This window comes from Ptychodera flava, chromosome 1 (assembly GCF_041260155.1).
Source record: "Ptychodera flava strain L36383 chromosome 1, AS_Pfla_20210202, whole genome shotgun sequence".
NCBI lineage: Eukaryota > Metazoa > Hemichordata > Enteropneusta > Ptychoderidae > Ptychodera > Ptychodera flava.
Genome location: NC_091928.1, coordinates 31685661 through 31708196, shown reverse-complemented (window position 1 = coordinate 31708196; position 22536 = coordinate 31685661). Strand labels below are relative to the sequence as shown.

The window sequence follows — 22536 nt, the reverse complement described above, 5'->3', positions numbered from 1 at the left end:
ATTCAGCGTTCTTGGGCCCAAGTCGTATCCCTGCCTACCTCAGCTACTCGATCGCTTCCAAAAATGCCAGTCTTTTATTCTTTTTTCGTAAATAACCGTCGATGTCGGCAACTCTCTCGCTAGCCCTGCGTACGTACGCAGTGTACGCTGTGCATTCCCTGTGTGCGTTCCTATGTTTGCTCTCCTTTGAGGTTGTTTGTGAAACAAATTCCGGGATAGGCCTTGGAATGCATACGATCGGCATCGCGGCAGTGCATGTAGCTAGCCCTACGAGCATGGCGAGAGTGTCCGGCTTTGGCTACGCCGCCTCCCACCTCCGGTAGGCGGCGTAGCCCCCGGCGTAGCCAAAGCCGGACACTGTCGCCATACTCGTAGGGCTATGCATGTAGCGTACCATGCTTGTGTAACTGCCGAGCTCAACGTGCATTCACGGTTGATACTCGTGTACAATCATGATGTGTTCAATTCTGATGAAGATTCATAAGTCTTACTTTTGCAGTCTTTTTTCCGTACGATAATCCCGACAATACGTGTTACTGTTAGACGAGGTGGCCATTTTATGATAAGTTTCAATACTGAACAGCTACATAGCGTCACTATCGTGTGATCGAGGTACAGCGTTGTTGAACGGGATACAGAAATTCTGCAGAGGGAGAAACGATCGTTGACATGAACAGTCAATGTACTTCAGCACGTAGTCCGCAGATAGCGGATCGAGAAAATAAACGTGTCCCAGTAAATAACGGAATATTTATGTACATTAACTCGATATTAATCAAATTTCCAGCTCATCGCAAAAAAATGTATTGCAAAGATTAATTTGTCACTGACAAATACTGCACTGTATGGAAAAAAACAGTCTGTAGAATAGTTCAACTTCAAGTGGTATTACCCGAGACAAACACTTGTGTTGTCAATTTTGATTTCATTTCATAAACTTCATACTTCATCGAGTATCGTGTATTTCAGCCTTTGTGAAGCCATTTTATTGATATTTTCAATTTTTGTCTTGGCTTTGTTGTGGAACATGTTGAATCGTCTCCGTGGACATGTAGGCAAAAGTGTGACGGGTCGAAGTGACTTGGGTACCTGGGGCCGACCAAAACCAGTGTGAATTACTGGGGTCAAAGCGGACAGCGGCCGGGATGCAGGGGATGACGTGTTCCCCAAGCGAGCTACCTTCAGAAGTCTGTTTCATCGCAAAAAACGTCAACTTTTAAAACCCGTCATTTATTTACTGATGTTATTCTCAGCATCACAAACATATACACCTCTGCTATGTATCACAGCAAATAGTTATATTTGAGCGCCCCGTAAATGGATCCTCGTTTTTTTGCGAACCCGGAAGTGTGTCTTGCTCAATGCATTTCCTACCCATAGCGAGGGAAACTGCCCGCGTTCCCATGCTCCCATGCACCCTTTTTCAATGCCAGTGCAACGCCATCTGTGCAAAATTTGTGGTGGTATGCTCCCGTGTGATGGAAAACCTCTCTTATTCTAACAATGACGTAGTTGACTTTGGACTTCGATTTCGTAAATGTGATGTCCTATGCAGTGAGTTTGGGTTGGCGCGCTTATAATGCAATCTTCGCCCGCCTGCGGTCCGATATCCCGCATTTATTAGCGATATTTATCTGTTTTGACTTGACCAAAGTTGGCAAAACTTGCTATGTACATTAAAGATACTATGATACAAGATTATTGAAAGTCATTTGACATTTTTTTCAGCCAATTCCCAATATGCATATTTAATGAACCTTCCAAATTAGGGATATATACTGGCATTTACTTGATAAAATTTGGCGAAACATGCTGTGTACATTGATCATTATACCAGGTTATAACAGTATTGAAAGTCATTTTGCATTTTCATGTCAGCTAATTCATAATTTGCATAAATAGCTAACAAGCTTTCACGGTTTGGCATATAGAGCTTGAAGGACTTGACCAAAGGTAATTACACATGCTATATTGTGATACAATGACAGTACTCAAAGAAATTAATTATTTTTATTTCAGCTAATTACATATTTGAATACTTAATGACCTTAAGAATTGATCTGTGGTGAAATTCATTGTGTTGATCATAACACTTTAAATGTAGCAAAGCATGTAGCAAAGGTTCAAACTTGCACATAAATGCAATATATAATGAAACACGTGAACATTTCAGTTCATATCTGGTTGGTTATAATAGAGAGAAGAAGAACCTGACAAAGGGAAACGGACATACTGTAAAGGAGCCGCCAGAACTTAAAGTTTAAAATCGTGTCTTGTCTTCTTTGGTCACTCAAAAGGATTCTCTCTCACCTTCGGCACTTGCATGTATTACTCACTTAACACAGTATGATGCAAATATTCGTTAAGGTCCACTCTGTGGCCGTGGCCTGTAGTTCTGCTATCCAGAAAGCCAGCCTGTAATCAAAGCACGCAAACTTGATTAAGGGACAATGAATGCAAAACTTTGGATATACTTTTCATTATTTTGTTTTATAAAATACACTTCTAATTTTCTCGTAAGTGTGTTGAAATATTTAGCTTCCAATTTATAAACCTGACAACAACGCTAGTGTGTAATGTCGTTTTTTTTCCAATAACACTTGTCAAAACTAAATATCAACAACTTGACTATAAAAAAACGGACGGGTTGTATATTAGCAAGTGGAATATTAGGTATTTCTCAATGATTTTAAGGTAGATACGCATCGTGGACAGATATTCGAACTCTCAAACTTTTACAATTCTTCTCTGATCTACCACTTGTGGGTCTTATTTTGCAGCTCTTGGGGTACGCACAGTTTTCACTTGCGTAGTGTTGTAAAAATCAGAAATTATATTCCCCATGCAGATAACACAAGGATAGCGGCGACTTTTTTATTCCCAATGTCAGTAAATATTGAGTTATTTTTTTCTCAAGGAATAAAATTTGCACGGTGGCTACCAATTTTTATCGTTGATTTTGAAAGAGAATGATTGAAAGTTCGATCAAGAATTTGAGCAAAGCTTTGATCTTTCACTTTCGATGCCCGGACTACTGTAACTGAGGCAAAACGGTGTGTTTGGATTGATTTACAAGAAAGAAAGGTAGCTCTAAAATAGGTTTTTGAACAGGAGAGAGAGAGAGAGAGAGAGAGAGAGAGAGAGAGAGAGAGAGAGAGAGAGAGAGAGAGAGAGAGAGAGAGAGAGCGCGCAATTAGTTATCCGGCATGTGCATGCCCTTTTTTGTTTGCCCACAAAATATCTGTTTTGATTCTCCTTCTCAGTCAATACGGTTTTTTAAATTAAATGTCCGCTGAATAAAGGATACTAAAGATTCACGTATCTCAACTTTGAGAAGACATGGTAGAGTCCAGACTTCGGTACAACCATGTAATACTCGTCACTGGGCACGTATTCGGTGAAAGACATCCCACTGAGGGGACCATAACCGTAAAACTCTTTGAGAGAAAAGTCCAATATCCGTGCAGTGGTAGCAAAGCCATTTCGGTTATTTCCTTTAGAATGTTAAGAATGGAAAATCTTGTGTGAAACATTGGAAGAGCGTCGTTAAAAACAAAATTGGACAATTCTTGCAGGGCCAGAACAAGACCATTCACGATAAATAACAAAAGTGAGGAACGGGAGAAAATCCATTATGGATGACATTCCACTGCTGCAGTACAAATAACTTCGCTTCTTTGTAGTAAGGAACATTATACAAGATAGTTAACTAGAATGCAACTGGATAATGGATTAAGGGGGAAAAGGAAGTTCTCAATAGCTGCATTCAACATAATATAACAAAAGTGAAAAACTGTCAATGATATCTCGTTTTCTCACTTTCTGATACGCCTTAGACGAAGGAGATAGGGATGTTTCATTTTGTTACTATCTGCAAAAGTTCTGTCGGGCATATTGCATAACCTCTTGCACTTTCACTTTGTATGATCACACCATGATTATTTATAGTGTATGTCGTCATGGGCAAACAAACTGAAGACACTATTCAAGGTAGTTCAGTTCTCGCCTCGAAAATGAATGATCATAGCTTTGCTCAAATTTTCTTTGAGCGAACTTTCAACTATTCTCTTTGAAAATCAAGAATAAAAATTTGGGTTTGCTGATTTTCAAAAAAGCCAATGGAAACTCTGTGTTTCCGAAGAGCTTCAAAATAAGCCACACAAGTAGTAGATCAGAAAGGAATTGTGAAAAATTGAGAGTCTGAATATCTGTTACCGAGGCGCATATTAATAAGACTCACATGATTTTTAAAAAGCGCCCTCCAGCGACGGGTTCTGAAAATTCTAAACATGTTTAGGGGTTTCTCCACTCCAACCTTTTTCTCTGAGCGTAAAGCTGTGTGGCAAAAGATGTATATTTTGAGTTTTAGTAAGAATTAAATGCCCAATTAATCAAGATGTAGACAATGTTATTTCAGTATTACTTGTCAGAACGGATGCTAAGACTTTGATGCGGAAACAAATGTAAAGGATGTTTTGTGGATCTCTAGTGTTAAGCACAGTGTCTTTGAAAATAGTCCTTTTGAGAACAGTGTCTTCTATTGACATCAGTTTTAGTACAGTCAAGAAGAGAAGATAATTCTTGTAAGAGAGATATTTGCGAAAATGTAGTTTTTAATGAATGTGACATATTTTGTTGTATCCTTTAATAAGTACATATATGGACAGTGCATCAAAGTAAGCGTTTTGGGAATACTACCTTGTGGACAGATGATAGAACTTTTCAATTCCGGCTGTCTGCAAATTAAAATCTAAGTCTGTAACATTCAGTCTCATCTTCAAGCTGTGAGTTACACTTAATGAAAAGACCGGTCAGTGATAGTGAAACAAGCTTTTTGTATAAATAAATTGCAAGAACTCTATGCGGTCACAAATAATTCATAAATGTTAAATTTCTCATGAGTGAGACAACACTAGCTATCGTGTACCAAACTTATGTGCCAGAAGTTTTGTTATATATATATATATATATATATATATATATATATATATATATATATATATATATATATATATATATATATATATATATATAATTTAAACTAATATTTCATTCGATATGTATAGGAAATTATACGTATTTTTAGAAATTTCGGCATGAGTGGAGATGAACGGAAGCATTTTCTATAGTTTTGTGACCCTCCAACTGAGAACTCCATTTCTAACCCTCACCCTAGTGGGACTCCATAGGTTACTAACGATAAAGGTTATACTCTCTAATCCTCACTCTTACGGAAATCATGGAAAATCATAAATTGGTTAGAACAAATTGTCAGTCTTTTACGAAAAACGTAATCATTGGGATGAGTATGTGCTTCATTCATATCATTCAACGATTTATTCTCAAAAATATAAATTATTAAGGTGTCATATGTACTCCGATTTCAGACATTTCTGCACAATTGTAGTTCTGTTGAGAGAATGTCAGTTTGTGGCACACATAAAGTACAGGCATAGGACTAAGCAATGCTATCAAAGTGGAAAGATAGCAAGACAGAAGAATACTGCAGTGGGCTAACAATGCACATGTTTACAAATCAATATAATCCTAGATGCTTATTTTTGTTTACTTCAACAGGAAAATGCTGTCTTTGCCTACATAATGTACACTGGATTCAGTGTTCTTGCTATTTTTGCGATTACGACCCGTGCCTATCGGCATCGCAGCGGTTGTGCAAACAAAATCTGAAAAAAAGTTATGTACATTTCTTATAATTTGTTAAATGGTCCAAAATTGCAGTCTGTCGATGTCATTTTCCCTCCGTGTCATGGATTTCTTTTGTTAATAGTCCGGAAATGTTACACAAATCATAATTCGTGACACTAACTAGTTACTGCGGTAGTTCTGGAAGTGAAATTATTAGGAAGGAAATGATATCACATGATGGTAACTTTGTCCCTATAACAAACGGACAAAGCAGGTCGATCGCCGATAAATAACCAAATTTACGATAAAATGGCACAGGTTTGATTAGAAATTTTGGTAAATTTTCAACGTCGTACAGTTCTTGAAGTGAGAACTGGTTCGTTGGAAATGCCCCTGAAGACAACTCACATAAAACAATCTCAGCGAGTCACAGGTGAATAAAGTACGTTAGACTCCTCCTCTCATCGTAGCTTATCAATTTATGATTAATTTTTTCTACAGGCCGCGTAAAAAATGCGCCGCCAACGCTGTGTTATGATATTGGTTTTCATTGAGAGAACACGGTTGATAAGCAAATTCAAAGGCATTTACCTTGTGACTTAAAATATACCAAACACTGTTTTATAAATGTCCAACTGTGAGCTTCGATTACAGGTAATGCCTCTCTGTATCTCTGCTGGACTTAATGTTCTTGTTGTCTGTATCAAGGCTTTGCAGCTACATTACTCCAAATAGCTGCTTTGGAAGTCTATGTTTTTCCACTGCGTTTACAGGTCATCATTGACCATGTACATTCCCATGTACGTCGACGGCTCTTCACATCCCATCTTCACTTCACTGCTCGGTAGGTACACCTTCATGTAGATCTTGTCTCCCTCTCGAAGTTTGAACAATCCGGAATGGAAACTGCTGACATTTGTCACCTCATCTTCTCGGATGCGAACACTTTTCATCAAATCTCTATCGGTGTTACCTGTTAAAAAAAAGCTAAACAAATCAATACTGATGAATCCACCGCATGGTCTTCATCTCTACATTGCTTACCAAGAGTTTCATTTTCTATGGTGCAACTTTTCAACTTTTGCAAAATATATCTTATCTTTATATTGAGCGTTCATTTAGGTATGGTTGAGACTGAGCAAAAAACTAGCCTGTACTTGAATTGTCGGCATTATGTAAAATGTAGTATTCCACAAGGATAATTACCTCTGTGTTCAAGTTGATCAATGGAATGAATTTTTTGTAAAATTAAGAAACGTTTTCCATGTCTAGATCAAAACTAAAAAGTAAACGGTATGATATTAAAGTTGAAATACATACCAAGACTAGTGAGGTGTAACAACTCGTTGTCGATATTGGATCTTCCAGTCTCCCTTTCATAGACAAAGTAAACCTAAAAAGATACATGCATTGGCGTGATTAGAAGACGTTGCGAACCATCACCGAGAGTAAAAACAGAGAACTTCTACTGTCGGGAAGAAATAGCTGAGTGCCAAACTCTCTCAGCCGCTCGTTCGCTACGAGGCTCCAATCTTCGACCACATATGGAGATGCGCCCTCACTGGCCATTATAGCAAAACGAGGCTCAAGACGGTAACTAAAATAGCTATATGTTGAAGATGAGAATCCGCAATATAACATTTTTACCACCATCGTTAATGACAAGCCTACTGTCATAAATTATGATTCTGGACTTGTTTACTCTGACAAGGGGGGTAAGGGTTAAGGTGACGACATGTTTGCATGTGAAATGACATGTTTTGATCAAAGATGGAAACTAATCCGTGTTCTGGTACTTTGGTCTGTTTTTGACACCAAACTGTCGTTTCAGATGTACTTCTACTGACCTGTGAATAGACGAGGTAGAGACCGGACTTCGGAACGATCAAATGATAGCCATCACTGGCCACGTTTTCACTGAATGCAAGCCCATGGGATGCTTCCCATGGACCCACTTTGATCCAGTTCCCTTCTATCTGTTGACCTGAAATTTAAATTTATTAAAATAAATAATAGGTAAAAGATTCAACTGTCTTGGGTTTACTGGTTCATTTATTGATTCGTCCGTTCGTCCGTTTATCCCTTCATTCATTCATTCATTCATTCATTCATTCATTCATTCGTTCGTTCGTTCGTTCATTCATTCATTCGTTCATTCATTCATTCATTCATTCATTCATTCATTCTTTCATTCATTCATTCATTCATTCATTCATTCATTCATTCATTCATTCATTCATTCATTCATTCATTCATTCATTCATTCATTCATTCATTCATTCATTCATTCATTCATTCATTCATTCATTCATTCATTCGTTCGTTCGTTCGTTCGTTCATTCATTCGTTCATTTATTAGTTCGTTCATTCATGCAATAACTTATTCACAACTAGCCCATTTATTCATCCATTGGTTCGTCTAAGACGCATGACTATGTCATTATTTAACATTCAGTGTGGTCGATTAAATTTTCAACACCCTTACTATCGCACAGTGTTTTCTACTCCACGATCGTCTAGTAAATATAACTGCAAAGCAACCGTGGTCACAAAATACTGTCAATTTATTGTGGTTTCCGTAAAAACTTGCGTGGCTTGCGCACCGAAAATACTACCAGATATGTCATCTCGAAACTAACTTGCTGATCGAAACATCGTCGACGACCGTTAAGGAAATGACTATTGCCATCATTATATTTTTACAGGAACTATGATGTGTGGAAAATTGAAACCGTCCTGGTTAATTGGTATGGTATTGTTATCTTGTCAAGCTGTTGATAACACAGTAAATCAAAAATTGCAGTTAGACGCTCTAAGAGAGTATGCACCTCGAAAAGTTCAAGACTTAATTTTTCCTCAATGAGAACTTTCAACCAGTTTCTTAGCAAATCGGGAATGAAAATCCGAGGTCACAATGCAAACTTTGGTACGAGGCAAACAAATTACATAGTATTTACCCATATTTGAAATTCAGTATTGGAAAATTATACTCTTTAAATGTCGAAAAACAAAGATGGTATTTTTCTTACTCCAAGAGCTTTAAAATGAGACCCGACGAGTGGTAGATCAGAAGGCGCATTCTACCATGAGACTCAGTCAAAAATGATGGTCGCGCACCCTTTGTACATCTAGGCGTTGACCTCCATAAATTAGGTTTTCTATTAAATTCAATAACTTTTCAATAATGTATCATCGACTAGTACTAGTTTATCTTTGTTTTGGCAAGTGGTACCGCTTGGCGATATTAAATACCCGTACTTTCGATTTGGTAACAACACTATAGATAGACCAAGGGGGGATATTACATAACAACACAAACTACAGCTCAAGAACACAGGTTCTATTATATTGATAGTTTCGTAGACGAACTGAGGGCCCTATGAAGTCAACAATAATCGTACGATATCGCTGAATGGTAATGTAAATCTGATGAAATATTCTGACGAGCTTATTGCTACCAGCAGTCTTGTACAAAATTTAAGCCTGCGGGCACACGTGGCCTGCGGGTGGCGTTTCCGTTACCAAACAATACGATCGAGAGCTTTTCATATGTAAATTAACAGACCCTAAGTTGTCAGGATGACGTATTTCGACGAAATTAGGGAGCGTTCAGTTTTTACGGCCTGGGGGGGCGGCAAAATCTTGTCGCCGGTGTTCAAAAAAATATAGACCCCCTGCATTTTTTGTGAAAAAAAGATGACCCCCCCTTTGTCAGATTAAAAAAATTGATGACCCCCTCCCTGAAAAATAACCAAAACCCATATGTCAAATTTACCCGCATGGTTTGGATTTGAACTCCGGTACGCGGCGCACTTTATTCGTGTAGCAGAGATGCCAGTGCACAAACTTCTCAGCCACATCCATTGAAACGTCTGTTAATTAGGACGACTGTAAGGCAATTTTTAACTTCATTTCCATAGACAACTTATGTCCATGGACATTGTATATAGTAAACTTTATTAAAGTGGTTCGACAAAGGCAGCCCTCCGGTTAAGGGGGTCATGGGCCATTATGTAAAGTCAACTTTATTCTAGTGGGCCACCAAAGGTGGCACGCCGGTAAAGAGGGTCGATCATGGCTATTGCATAAAGTAGACTTTACTGGACAGGGCCGCTGAAGGCGCGCGGCCATTACCATTATTCAGTGCGTGATCCAAGGGGTCCCTCAAAAATGTTTCTAATACAAGTCGCGGCTTCAATTGGGATTTTACGGTAAGATTGCCGTGGGGTATTACATAAAGTCAATTTATTATAGTGGGCCGCCGGAGGCGGCCCGCCGGTAAAGAGGGTCAATCATGGCCATTGCATGAAGTAAACCTAATTGGAGTGGGCCGCCAAAGGCGTCTGCCCATTAAGAGGGTCATGGGTAATACATAATGTATATTTATTGTAGTTGGCCGCCGAAGGCGGCCCATCCGTAAAGAGGGTCGATCATGGCCAGTGAAAAAGCGATGACCCCCTTTGCGGATTCCAAAATTACGATACCCCCCTGGATTTTGCCGCCCCCCCCCCCGGCCGTAAAAACTGAACGGTCCCTTACCTCGTTTTCGTTCCTAGGAACGCTCAATGAAGTCATCAAATAGAGTGCAAGTGAATTTTTCCTATTGTCTCAACCTGTAGTGCACTTTGATCTGCTTCAATGGAAGCTGTCTGTCTGTCTGTAAATATCTTTATGCATAACACGTGGGCGTTAATGTTGCTATACCTTGCCCCGGTAGTCCACCAACCAGTATTTTTCTGCTCGTGAAATGATTTCTCTGTAATCGTTTTAATTGGCCTGTAGAATGTCATGACCCGTGTACATGTCTAACAGAACGGAAACCCTATAAAGATGTTTGCACCACGAACCCTAAGTGGTGAAAGACAGACATCCCTTGCCAATGCTTGGATGTTTCCGAAGTGCCGACGTGATCATTTCTGCTCGATTTCAATGGATATTTCACCGTAACAACTCTAGATGTCTTTATCTGGAAAGATAGTAACGTCTCATTTTCTTTCACCTTCTTTTTAAATACCAACGATCACTTTGCTGTACTCTGCATTCTATACGCATCATCGCATAAACACAGTGACACTATGGCAGTAGCTCACAACTTTAAGGGGAGAACCATTTGATTTTTTTTGGGGGGGTATGGAGGAAATGGGTATAGGAACAATTTTTTTTTCCTGTCACAGTGACAGCAATATTTTTTTCTACTGTCAGAGCTGCATCAATTTTTTTTTTCAAATGGAGTAGCAATGCAATTTTTTTTCTTTGTCATCAAGTTTGTGATGCGATGTATATAAGGGAGCCGTCATTATTTACGGCCTGAAACTCAGAAATTTCAAGTGACACCCCCCCCCATCAACCATGACGAATTTGAGTAACTCCCCTCTCTAACTCTGAAATTTTGACTGATCCCCCACTTAGAAAAGTTAAATACAAATACATGTATTTGTAAATTTACAAAATACAGCAATTTAACAGTAAAGACCTTTCAAATCCTGATGTACTCTGCTAGACTATCATCAGTTATCTCATGATGGTTCAAAAAAGGTGAACCCATCAAAATGAAATTGCAAGTCACAATAAAATAAAGATATAAAAGCTCACGCAGTATCTAACCATATAGTATATTGTTTAATTTGGATGGGTATTATGACAAGGTTTTCACTAGGATATCTGACCGGGCAGAATTTGAAAGTACAGGGGGAGAACACGTGAGAGGCTTAGGGGGAAAGTGTCACAGGGGCTTTCCCCTATCTTGCATGGAAAGTTTAAGATATTGATGTGTGCAATGGTGCAGTCTGGTGCGATCTGAGAGGTGTTTTTTAATTTTTTTTTACTAAGTGAAACTGTTAGAACACCCCAAGGGGGAGAGCACGAGAGGGGGTTTCCCCCTCTCGTATTGGAAATTTTGGGAAATTGATGTGTTTAATGGTGCAATCTGAGAGGAGTTTCAGGTTATTTTGCATTTGGTAAAACTGTTTGAAAATGACATTGAACACTGCAATATTTTTTTACATTTTATGCATGATCAGTGTTTGTGTCACAATATTCAACAACCAAACAATGACAATACAATCTGTGAAAAACAGTTCTGTTTGCCAGAGACTGAAGATAAATAAATATACAGGAACGGAAAATTTGTGACCTTCTTGTGTCATTTCTCCAGCTGCCAGCTTCTAATGAAAAGCATGAATATGGTATGTTTAACTGTCAAAATGGTCATTGAACTGAGGTAAATAAAAACATGTTTCTGTGATAATAAAGGATGAATTCACAACAGTTCAGTTTTGTCCTAGATCCTGTGAAAATTTTGAGAAATTGATGTGCGCCACGGTGCAGTGTAGTGCAATCCGATAGGTATTTTAAATTGTGTTTTACCAGTAACAGTGTTAGAAGAGCCAGGGGGGGAGCACAAGAGGGGGTGCCCCCTCTCGCATTGAAAATTTTGAGAAATGGATGTGTGCAATGGTGCAATCTGAGATGTGTTTCAATTTATTTCGCCAAAATAAATTGAGTAACCCGTCCCCTTCTTCCTCTCCACATTTTGAGTAACGCCCCTGAAATTTTCAATTTTTTAGTGACCCTCTCCCTTGTATTTCATTACATTTGTTGTTCCTCAATTTTTCATTGTCAACTTGTACATCTTCCTAATATATTTATACTGAGAGAATACTATATTGATTTTAAGACTAGTTTATTGACTCCTGTCTTGTGTTTTAAAATTTTCACAATTTACAGAAGTCAAAAAGTCCCTTTAGATAGTGCCTGTGCCATTGAGATATGCAACAGAAATCCTGAAATATGATTTCTTGGGTCAGGAAAGGGAAGGAAAACATTGAGTGCACTGAGGTGTAAGTAGACCTATGTAGTGCATGCTTATATCATAAGTGCTGGGAAAAAAACATAATAATTGCTTGTGGTAAAAACATTTGCGCCGCGTATGGCGGCGCGCCGGCAAAGAATACATGAGAATAGGGTTTCCAAATTTTGCTAATTTCTGGTGCATTGTGACAATTTTTTTTTCACTTCTGTCTGTTATGACAATTTTTTTTTCTCAGGCCATGGCAGGATCAATTTTTTTTCTTCTATCTCACCTGGCGACATTTTTTTTTCTCAAAATCCTCCATACCCCCCCCCCCAGAAATCAAATGGTGTTCCCCTAAACACAAGTTTTTAATTTTCTTTCTCTTTCTCGTTAAGTTTTCTCAGAAGACCCATTCAGGCCATGCGTGTACATCTTTTGTTGGAGTCCCCGCTGCCCGATAGAGAGATAGGACGACAGATGAATAGGTAAATAAATGAATTGCTGCGAGGATTTTCACACATTGCACTGTAAGCTTATTGGCATCTAATCACACATACGACATCACAGACTTAAGGTAGAATGCACCTCGGGGACAGATATTCGGACTCTCAAATTTTTACAGTTCTTTTCTGATCTACCACTTGTAGGGATTCATTTTAAAGCTCTTGGAGTAAGAAAACTTTTAACCGGCTTAGTTTTTCGAAATTCGAAAATTTTATTTTTCTCCATAGAGTTAACACAGGGATGGCGGCCATGTTGAATTTTGAATTTCGGTAAATCTTGAGTTATTTGTTTCTCTCGTACCAAAATTTGCACGGTGACTCTCAATTTTATTCTTGATTTTGAAAGAGAATGGTGGAAAGATTCTCCAGGAGAGTTTGAGCAAAAGTTTTAAATCTTTCACTTTCGAGGTGCGAACTACCTTATGTCCAATAATATGTGAAGAGCAAATCCATGTGTACTTACCAGCTGTTGCGCATGTCGAATCTCTGGTCACATGAACAGCAACGGGAATTGAACTGCGGCTACTACCTAAACTTGGCTGTACTTGAGTTCTGTTGTTATTCAGAAGACGCTGAATTTGCCGCTCAATCTCGCCACTAGTTGATTGTCGGATTTCTAAATTGAGAAAATAGGACAACAAACCTCACAATATGCCAATGACTTATCGGTGATGAAACTATCCCATCGCGCAGTAGAATTGTCAAAAACTTGGAGGTGACTAACTGGAGATGTTTGTGTAATGCGACCTTGATATCCTAAGATATCTTTCTCTCCTCCCCCCCCCCAAAAAAAAAACCCCAACCACACGTATCATTAGGAGCATTCGGGGTTTTTTTAACGGTGGGAAGGGTCGGTGGAAATGAGAGGGGGTGACTTTTACGGAACCGTTTTTTTTTTTTTGGGGGGGGGGGTCAAATTTTACAATCAGTGATTGAGGGAGGCCATATTTTACGAAGTTTTGTATGGAGTTACGGGAAAAGTTGATTTTGGAATTACTTAAATGTTGATTCACCATACATTGTAGTCTATGCGGAAACTATGAATATTTTTTTAAAATACAAAACTAGCTTAATCTGTGTATTATAAATGTTTGACAAGATACATAAATGTACGTTATGAGAAAATTGTGTTTGCAAGAGCAAATGTAAACAAATATGATATTGGATTCTTTGAAGGTTCAAAGGTCAAATGAGAAGTTATATGTCAATTAAAATATCACAGAAACGGACTCTGATATCTTGGGACGGTCACTTTTTTGGACATGAATATTTTGGAGGATCACTCTTTTTCTTGCAAACACTTTTGAAGGTTCAAATTTTTCACCCCAGGGGGTGCAAAATGTTAAAGAATCAAATCTGAATCGAGGTGGGGGGGGGTACATTTTACAATTGATGAATTGGAGGGGGTGTCAAATTTTAGAAATTAAATTTGGACAAGGTAGCTATTTAAATTTCATTTGTCGCTCAATTTCCACCGCCCCCCACCCCCCGTAAAAAACGAATGCTCCCTTTGCTTGTTGAAGACCACGGTTTGATAAATGAGGTTCTTTCTGTCTTTTATTTTCGGTCTTTTTTCTGCCTTCTCTGTATCGTTTGTATTTCTGGTCCCCGTTTGTCTGTCTGACTGTCTCCTCTGTCTGTCCACCTGACTCCCCCCCTCTCTCTCTCTCTCTCTCTCTCTCTCTCTCTCTCTCTCTCTCTCCAAACATCAATTAGTTGCAAATCTATATAGGTAAATGTGGCAATGTGGTTTGTTACGTATACAATGCAAGATATTTTTAGAAATAAGAATCGAAAAACGGAATTAAATGGTCACGCGTCGCTGCTATTTTTAGGGTTGAAACTACTTACCTTGTCTTGAATGATCGAGTAGTTGCCTCTCGTCTTCTAGAGCTTTTGCAATCAACTGTAAAAACAGTGAAATAAATCATTTAATGACGGAAAAAATCAGTAACTTTTATAATAGTTTCATTACTTTCACCTTGTAAGACATCTTCATCGCCGCATCCTTCTACCGTAAATGTAATGTTCGTAATTGCGTACAATAAGCGATGTTATTGTTGACAAATGAAAACTGGTCCGTACTAGAACATTGAACATCACACACAGACACAGACACAGACACAGACACAGACACAGACACAGACACACACACACACACACACACACACACAGGCTTCGTTGATATGTGTAACACACGACATCTCACACAATTTACGGAGCAGAACCGAAGTTGCATCTTACAAACAGAGAAAGTACACTAAAAATTCATCAAAACGTTATCACTTGTAGTAAATTCACATATAATATTCTTTCTTACGGATTAAAATGACAAATATACGCTTGGTTTTGAATACCATGAAAACAGTCATTGTTAGGGTGGTCTAACTTTGTACGACGGGTGTGGTTGAATCCGAAATGGGGTAAAAAGATATCTTTAAAAGGTAGATCTTTTCAATCGTATATTGTACTGGATACATCTTAGCATTTTAATCTTTCGTACTTCTCTCTTTTGAATATGGCTTCGCATTGGAAATAAATTGTGAAATTTGAAACGAATTAGCCGCCAAAAAACGGGAGCTAAAATTGTGCCGTCACTGCTTACTACTGAATGACATACCATGAAGTCTGTGTACCCTGTCCTTTGTATCAGTTAACAATGAGTAGGGGAATCCCCCAATGCACTATTCACTAGTGTGAGAATATCCGTGTCGCAGTGCATACTATACGCTCGAAGGAGCCAGTACAAAGAAATATAGTGTCCTTCTTTTACCTGTTCTACCGTTTCTTGTTTGCTGAGCAGCAATTTAACAAATTTGCCTCTCTCCTCCGTCTTGACTGTTCGTGTCGTCAGCATTTACGCTGCCATGGCCTCCCGTCGTCTCCGAATCGAGACCAGGGTTACTGCATATGCAAGGTATTGAATTGCCGCCAGCAGTTAACAGGTTAACGTCGCCCTCGACTGATCTCCACTGGTCCGCGAGTTGTCCAAATTTCCATGGAAAGTTTAAGTTTGGAAAGCTCGCTCTGGAAGTGGAGCCATAGAATTGCGATGACGAGAGAGAAGATGACAATGTGATGATCATCTGTAAGCAGGAAAACACACAGTCCGCGACACAATTTCACCACCTTTCTGCCCCTCATCAGCCATAATGATCGAGTTCAGCGAGACGGGGAAAAATACCTATGGATTGAATAAGAAATAAAGAACCCGCCTCCAACTCCCTGCCTCTCACCGTAAAATCTGAATAACGCTGAACGGTGTCGTTTGATTTAAGGTTTGCATAAAATGTGCAAAAGTATTGTATTCAAACTCTATACTGGCACTGGCCTACTTATTTACGAATCGAGTCACGTGACTTGTGGGAAATACCGCTGACACCACCGTGCATTACGCCACAGAAAGAACAAGGGGAGGGTAATAACATCCTATGCTATTTTTACACCCTTTTATTCCTATTGAAAAATCAAGCAAAGTCCACGAAATTGAAAAAAATGTTGTTCTGCTTTTGATTAAATATATATCGCTCTCTTAACGCCTCTACTAATGACCTACGGAGATCCAAAACAAATATCTGCTTCGAAAAGTTCGAAATAAAGTGCGACTAACTTTGTCTAGCTGACGCACAAAGTACGTTCAAACACGATTGGAACCAATTTTTGGATTATTGGATGGTGAAGTAATGTCGGTTTAATCTTCAAATGTAAGCTTATCTGCATTTCTTTTTATGATACACTTTCTTTTATGAGTATGTTGTAATATTGCAACATTCAGCTATAGGGCACCCAACATTTTTGAGAAATTTGAACAATAAGAAGATCCAACTCTCCTAAATTAGTTCCAATCGTGTTATTCAGGTGACAAAAGATAATCGAACAGATAATCGAGAGATAGTTAATTTCTGTTTCATTGCATCGAATGAAGGGGTTTTTCGTAACGCGTTTTAATATAATTAGATACTTTTGATTTCCTGTCGTCACTGACAAGTACATTTCCTGGTTTTCCCCAGTACCGTCAAAATGTACTATAACACGTTGTGCATGCGTAGCGTATAAAAAGGTGATATGAGACGTTTCAGTAAAAAGAACATTTTAAGTCAAAGAATCATGCAAATGTTGATGCAGGGACAAATAATACACACGCTATGCCATCAATGTTAAGAAACTCCGGACCAATGTAAAGTTAAACGTTAGGAAGGTTTTCACCTCGTGAAATATGAAAACAAATTATCAAACTTAAGTAAAGTAAGCCGACACACTGCTTAGAAGACGCAAAACTGTGAACCAATTTTTATGAAGGTAGTTCCCACCACGAATTGAAATACGTTAACTTTTGCTAAAAATTTCCGAAAGAAAACTTCAAGCCACCCTCTTTTGAAGTCATAGATATAATCCGGAGTCACCATACAAACTTTGGTACCAGAGAAAGAAATTACCCAGTATTACATGACACTTCAAATTCAACATGGCTACCATCCTTGTATTAACTCGATGGCGAAAATCAAAATTTTAGATTTTCAAAAAAAATAAAGCAAAAATAAACAATTACATGAGCCCGTGAAAACTGTATTTACTTCATGAGCTTCAAAAAAAGGTCCTCTCTGTTAAACAAACGCTCTGAGCTGATTTCACTAATATGGTGAATTCACAAATTGTGACATGAATATTTACGGAATGATCGAAAATATACCTGTATATTTACAATACGTAAATAATATCACTTTGATCTATTCATAATTCTTGCATAAAATTTGAATAGATAAAATTTCTCAAAACTGCCACTTGTTGGACTTTTGTAATTTACAAAAAAATCAGATTACACATAATATACACAACTCTTCCACTCTACTTTGTCAAAAAATTCTCACACTTTAGCGTAAGAGGTGAGGTAAAGATTGCTTTGACCGGCGCGAATTATCTCAATATCAATAGACGAGTCACGTGATAATCGCTACACCGTATGGGGTTCCGAATCAGGTACAGACTTAGGCCTACATGTTGATCTTAGAGTGTAAAGATGAAGTCACAGTCACAGAGGGACTGTGATGAAGTTAACGACGGTCACAGCGCATAAACTTGTCTCTGCACGTTAACAAAAGTCAGATCAGAGTCTCAGTTTGGAGTTCTCTGTCTTAAATACGATTCCTTCTAAAATTTTACAGTAGAAAGAAAAGAGCTACCCAAGCAGTTCCAGTGACACGATAAAATTGAATAGTTGATAAAGTTTCCACTTTGATAAATTTGTCATTACACTGATTTCTTACGGATTTCATGGACATTCTTTCAGTCAATCTCGTACTAGACTATGATGTTAACATTCTCTTGGATCGAATAGGATTCCTCGAGTGAGTGAAAAATGGTCTTTCAACTGATAACAGCATCCTGACTGACTGAATTAGCATACTTGTAGAATGACACCTGTCATAGTACACTGTTGCTTCACACATGATGATAATGTGTGATGCACAACTATGAGGCATTCAGTTTTTTTAACACCAGCATATTAGTATATGAGAGATAATTTTCATTTTAATAAATCATTCAGAAATCATAGCCATTCACTATCCTAGACACACGTGTGAATCGGTACAGTGGTGAGCAGCGTCTGAAAACATCCATGAGCTGAAGTTTCAAATAAGTTTACGACTGATTTGAATTGCTTTTTTATCAGTGTATCATTCTGATATGTTGAGTAATCAAGGCTAATCAATGCACGTACACATTCACCAATCCCATTTTGATGTCATATCAACATTTGAAAATCCATCACACTTTCATTTCCATAAGCATGTTTTTTACTACACTCTTATATTAGTTATTGTGTGATTGACTTTATTCAGTAATCCAGGATGTAATATCGATGACGCGTTCTCAAGAATTTCCAGTCTCTGAAAATTTGTGGACATTCTTACAATCACAAGGCCGAATTACTGAAAGTTACAATTCCAAAATATCATTTACGCTTTAAAAAGGAGAACGAGTAAAAAAATTGTAAACTACATGTCATATATAGTGGAAGCGGTTATTAACATTTCCAATCACATGATCAGAAGAGATACTCTGTTGAAATATATCCAGGTTTGATATATCAATAGTGCAGGCACAGTTACATGGAAGTCCCACACAGAAATTCATTGTAATGAATATTCGATCCCTATCGCACTGTAGCAGACTTGTAACTCACTTTCTTGGCCTAGCAAATGACTGTGTTTGCGGAACGATAAACAAAAGTGGCTGAATTAATTGCGAGCTAAATGACAACAAATGGTTGGGAAGCTTTTCAAACCCTCTTCCAATGGTATTGCAAAATATATACATGTCAATCAAATTAATGAAAATAGAAAAAAATCAAACAATGAACCAAATTCATATTTCTAACCAACCGAACTTTCTTGTGATTTAGTGTATTGGTTGTTTCCTCAAAGTGCATTTCTCCTTGTCATGCATTTACCAGTATACATTAGATCATCATTGGACTTTCAGTTGGCTACAAAATGTACGATTATCTCACAAAATGAAAGTATATTGATGAGTGTGGTTTACTCCAAGCCTTTGAGCTTCTTACAAATAGCACGTGGTTCAAAAGCAAGATATGTAAACTTTGCACAAACTTTCCTCAAAAATACATGTACGTCACTTTCTTTCAGAAACAAAAACAAAACAAAACGTGGATACTGTGGAAACTTTGATACCAATGAAATAAAGTACAAAACCACACATACTTTAAATTCAAATAGCTGCAATCTTTTGTAATGACGATTAAAATCAAATTTTAAATTCACAGAAAAAAAGGAGGGGATGAAAGTCACTAGTGGCTCATCAAGTTTGAAAATGAGTCCAAAGAAGCAGCAAGTAAGTATTGAAAGAGTCCAAAGTCTGCTTATTTCACCCCATGGTGTATTCTTACATGTAGTTCAAACTGAATGACTTCAACACACCAACCTTTGCAAACTCTGTCGTGCACTGCTCATACTTTTCATAGTGGTGTGATAGTTAGCACAAGAATAGAGTGATCTCGAAACCCAAGCAGTTCATCAAGGCTCAAAACGGAAGAGTACATAGCAAAACAAACAAAACAAAGTCATAAAAAGACAAGATTTGAAGAAGTTCTCAATCTCTGTTAAAAACAGAAACACATCAAACAACTACAAGACTAGTTGACTGGTGTATTCTTCATGTAAATGTTTCAATCTACTGGATGAAATTTCACTGTGAGAAAACATGTATGTCCTTCCCCTTAGAATTAGTCACAACAACGTAGCCAAATGGTTTGTCATTTGTACAAAAGATACCTCTAGGGTCACCCACCCCATTATCTTCGCTGTCAATACGACCGATAAATTTACCATCAGATTCATACTTCATCACTCTGTTATTACCTTTGTCACACACATACACATTGCCATCACAATCAAGTGCTATCCCCGAAGGGTATCTCATCTGATTATCACCAGATCCTTCACTTCCAAAGCTGTACAGATATTGACCCTCAGCATCAAACACTTGAATGCGATGATTGTGCCGATCAGATACAAAGGCTTTGCCTTCACCGTCAATTGCAATGCCTACAGGTTTACACAACTGCCCTTGGCCTTGTCCTTCACAACCAAAAGACTTACAATAATTGCCATCCTGATCATAAATGTGTACGCAGTGTCCTCTATAATCAACAACATAGACTCTGCCATCCAAGGGATTTATTGCAATTCCCAAACAATAATTTATCACTCCTTTTCCAAAACATCTCAGTACTCCACCATTCTCATTGTGCACGATTACTTGACCACCACTGCCATTACTCGTAAAGATGGTACCATCCTCTGATACTGTAGACCAATTAGGAGAAATTGTCGTTGAAATATCACTGAATGTTGTTGTAGACTGATATTGCCCATTTAATGTGAATGTCTGCAATCTCTTGTTCCCCCGATCACATACCCTAATATTGCCATCTCTTGTTACCATGACACCAAACGCATCTTTAAACTCTCCATCACCTGTCCCGTTCCTGCCAAATTTACAAATCAAACCTTCTGGGGAATGACTCTGACTGTCACTGGTGATCTTGTGATTGGTTTCTTGGATACAAACACTGTGATTTCATGAGTCCCAACAACTGTGGCAACAGTTTTCAAAACTCCACGTACTGTCACCATTGTCTGCTGCTACGATGTTTTCTTGGCTTTTATCCGGTTTCAGCAGGACTGCGTCCACCTTTAACACACGCATCTTGCATCGCTTATGTCGTGTACCTGTTTCTAGGGTGATGTCAATATTCTCATTAACCCTGACATGCTCAGGAACATCAAGCAATGTACAGCGTTCTGCAAGGTCGTTACACAGCACACCCAGAGTTTTTGCTTTACAAAAATCATCAGATGGTTTGAACTCCATGTAGTCAGTCTCAGTCGGGTCAAGTTTTGTTTCCACTCTCAGTAATTCTTCCATTTGAGATGAAATTCCCTTCTTGGCTGACATCAACTGTGCAGCATTCCCATAATGCACCAGTTTCTCAGCATACTCCCTTGCATATGACATGTCACTCTCAACGCACTCCAATTCTTTCAACTGTGCGTTTAAGTTTACTTTCCTTCTGTCGTACTCGTCTTTCAATTCTCCGAGAAGCTTGTCGCCCTTTTCTCGAATGATACGAGTGACGTCATCGATTGTTTTCTGAATGTGTTGTTCCATGATCTCTTTCTCTGCTTGGTAACAGCTATCAAGTGATTCAGCCGTTTTCATGACAGCAGCTTTGCTTCGGTCGGCTTCATGTTCTTTTACTTTCACTTTTTCGATTGCTTGCTTTAAAACTTTGTAGTATTCCGTCGCCACCTCTGTCAAGTGACTGTATTGATGCTCAGGTCTGGAGTGTTCGAAAGCTGTACACCTTACACAGATGACCCTGTCACAGGTATCACAATAAAATTCAACTGGACTCTCTTGGTGATCGGTACAGTAGACAGGAGGCTGCACGGAAGAGGGATCATCGGATTTGGCAGCTTCGAACTCTTCCTGGGTCATCTGTTGATGCGACCTTGTAGCCCTAAATCGGGAGTGAGAGACAGCGCAATTTCTACACATGTCAACCTCGCATTCGATGCAGCGTTTGACAGATACTGCTTCCTGGCACCCATCGCAAGTGTTCGGCTCCATGGAGCCCCCTTCACTCTTTTTAAACATTCTCACCAGTTCGTTGATGAATACATTACCACAGACACCTGCCACGCCAGTATCCGGAAGTTGGTGCGAGCGCCGACATATTGGACAGGTTATCGTCCCTCCTTCCTCTGCCACTGCCAGCTTATCAAGACATGGCTCACAGAAGCTGTGAAGACACGGCAGCAGTTTTGCATTGTTGTACCGCTCTGAGCAAATGATACATGACAAAAAATTGTCGTCAATTTCCTCTGAAAAAGTCGGTTCTTTTGCTGCCATTGCCTAAGTTCGAAATAGTTTGTCACTGGTACAACACTGGGTATATAATCTTGGGTCGGTGCGGGGTGCCAGCTAGCCTGTGATGATGAGAGCTAAGGTTTCGTTATGAGGTCAAGGGCAGCTAAACACTTCTTGATCACAAAACAGCGCAGCCAGCGG

General features: G+C 38.7%; 2 protein-coding genes across 2 annotated transcripts in view; both read right to left on the bottom strand.

Moving 5' to 3' along the window:
• The window catches only part of LOC139135286 (uncharacterized), an 82896-nt gene that overhangs the window by 40751 nt on the left and 19609 nt on the right, over positions 1–22536 (bottom strand). The window lies entirely within an intron of this gene.
• LOC139146831 (tripartite motif-containing protein 2-like) lies at positions 6351–22377 on the bottom strand. Its single transcript, XM_070717788.1, has 7 exons — positions 21090–22377; positions 20251–20768; positions 14794–14848; positions 13406–13558; positions 7494–7630; positions 6967–7039; positions 6351–6619 (listed from the first exon to the last, which is right to left on the bottom strand). Exons 1-7 carry the CDS (start codon positions 22375–22377, stop codon positions 6414–6416), a joined length of 2430 nt encoding a protein of 809 aa, XP_070573889.1. The 3' UTR covers positions 6351–6413.

Coding starts and splice junctions, on each gene's coding strand:
- LOC139146831 (XM_070717788.1), bottom strand. CDS start 22,377: ATGGCAGCAAAAGAACCGACTTTTTCAGAGGAAATTGACGACAATTTT. Junction 7,040..7,493: donor TCTACCTCGTCTATTCACAG/GTCAGTAGAAGT, acceptor GTATCTTTTTAG/GTTTACTTTGTCTATGAAAG. Junction 6,620..6,966: donor GTTACACCTCACTAGTCTTG/GTATGTATTTCA, acceptor TTTTTTTAACAG/GTAACACCGATAGAGATTTG.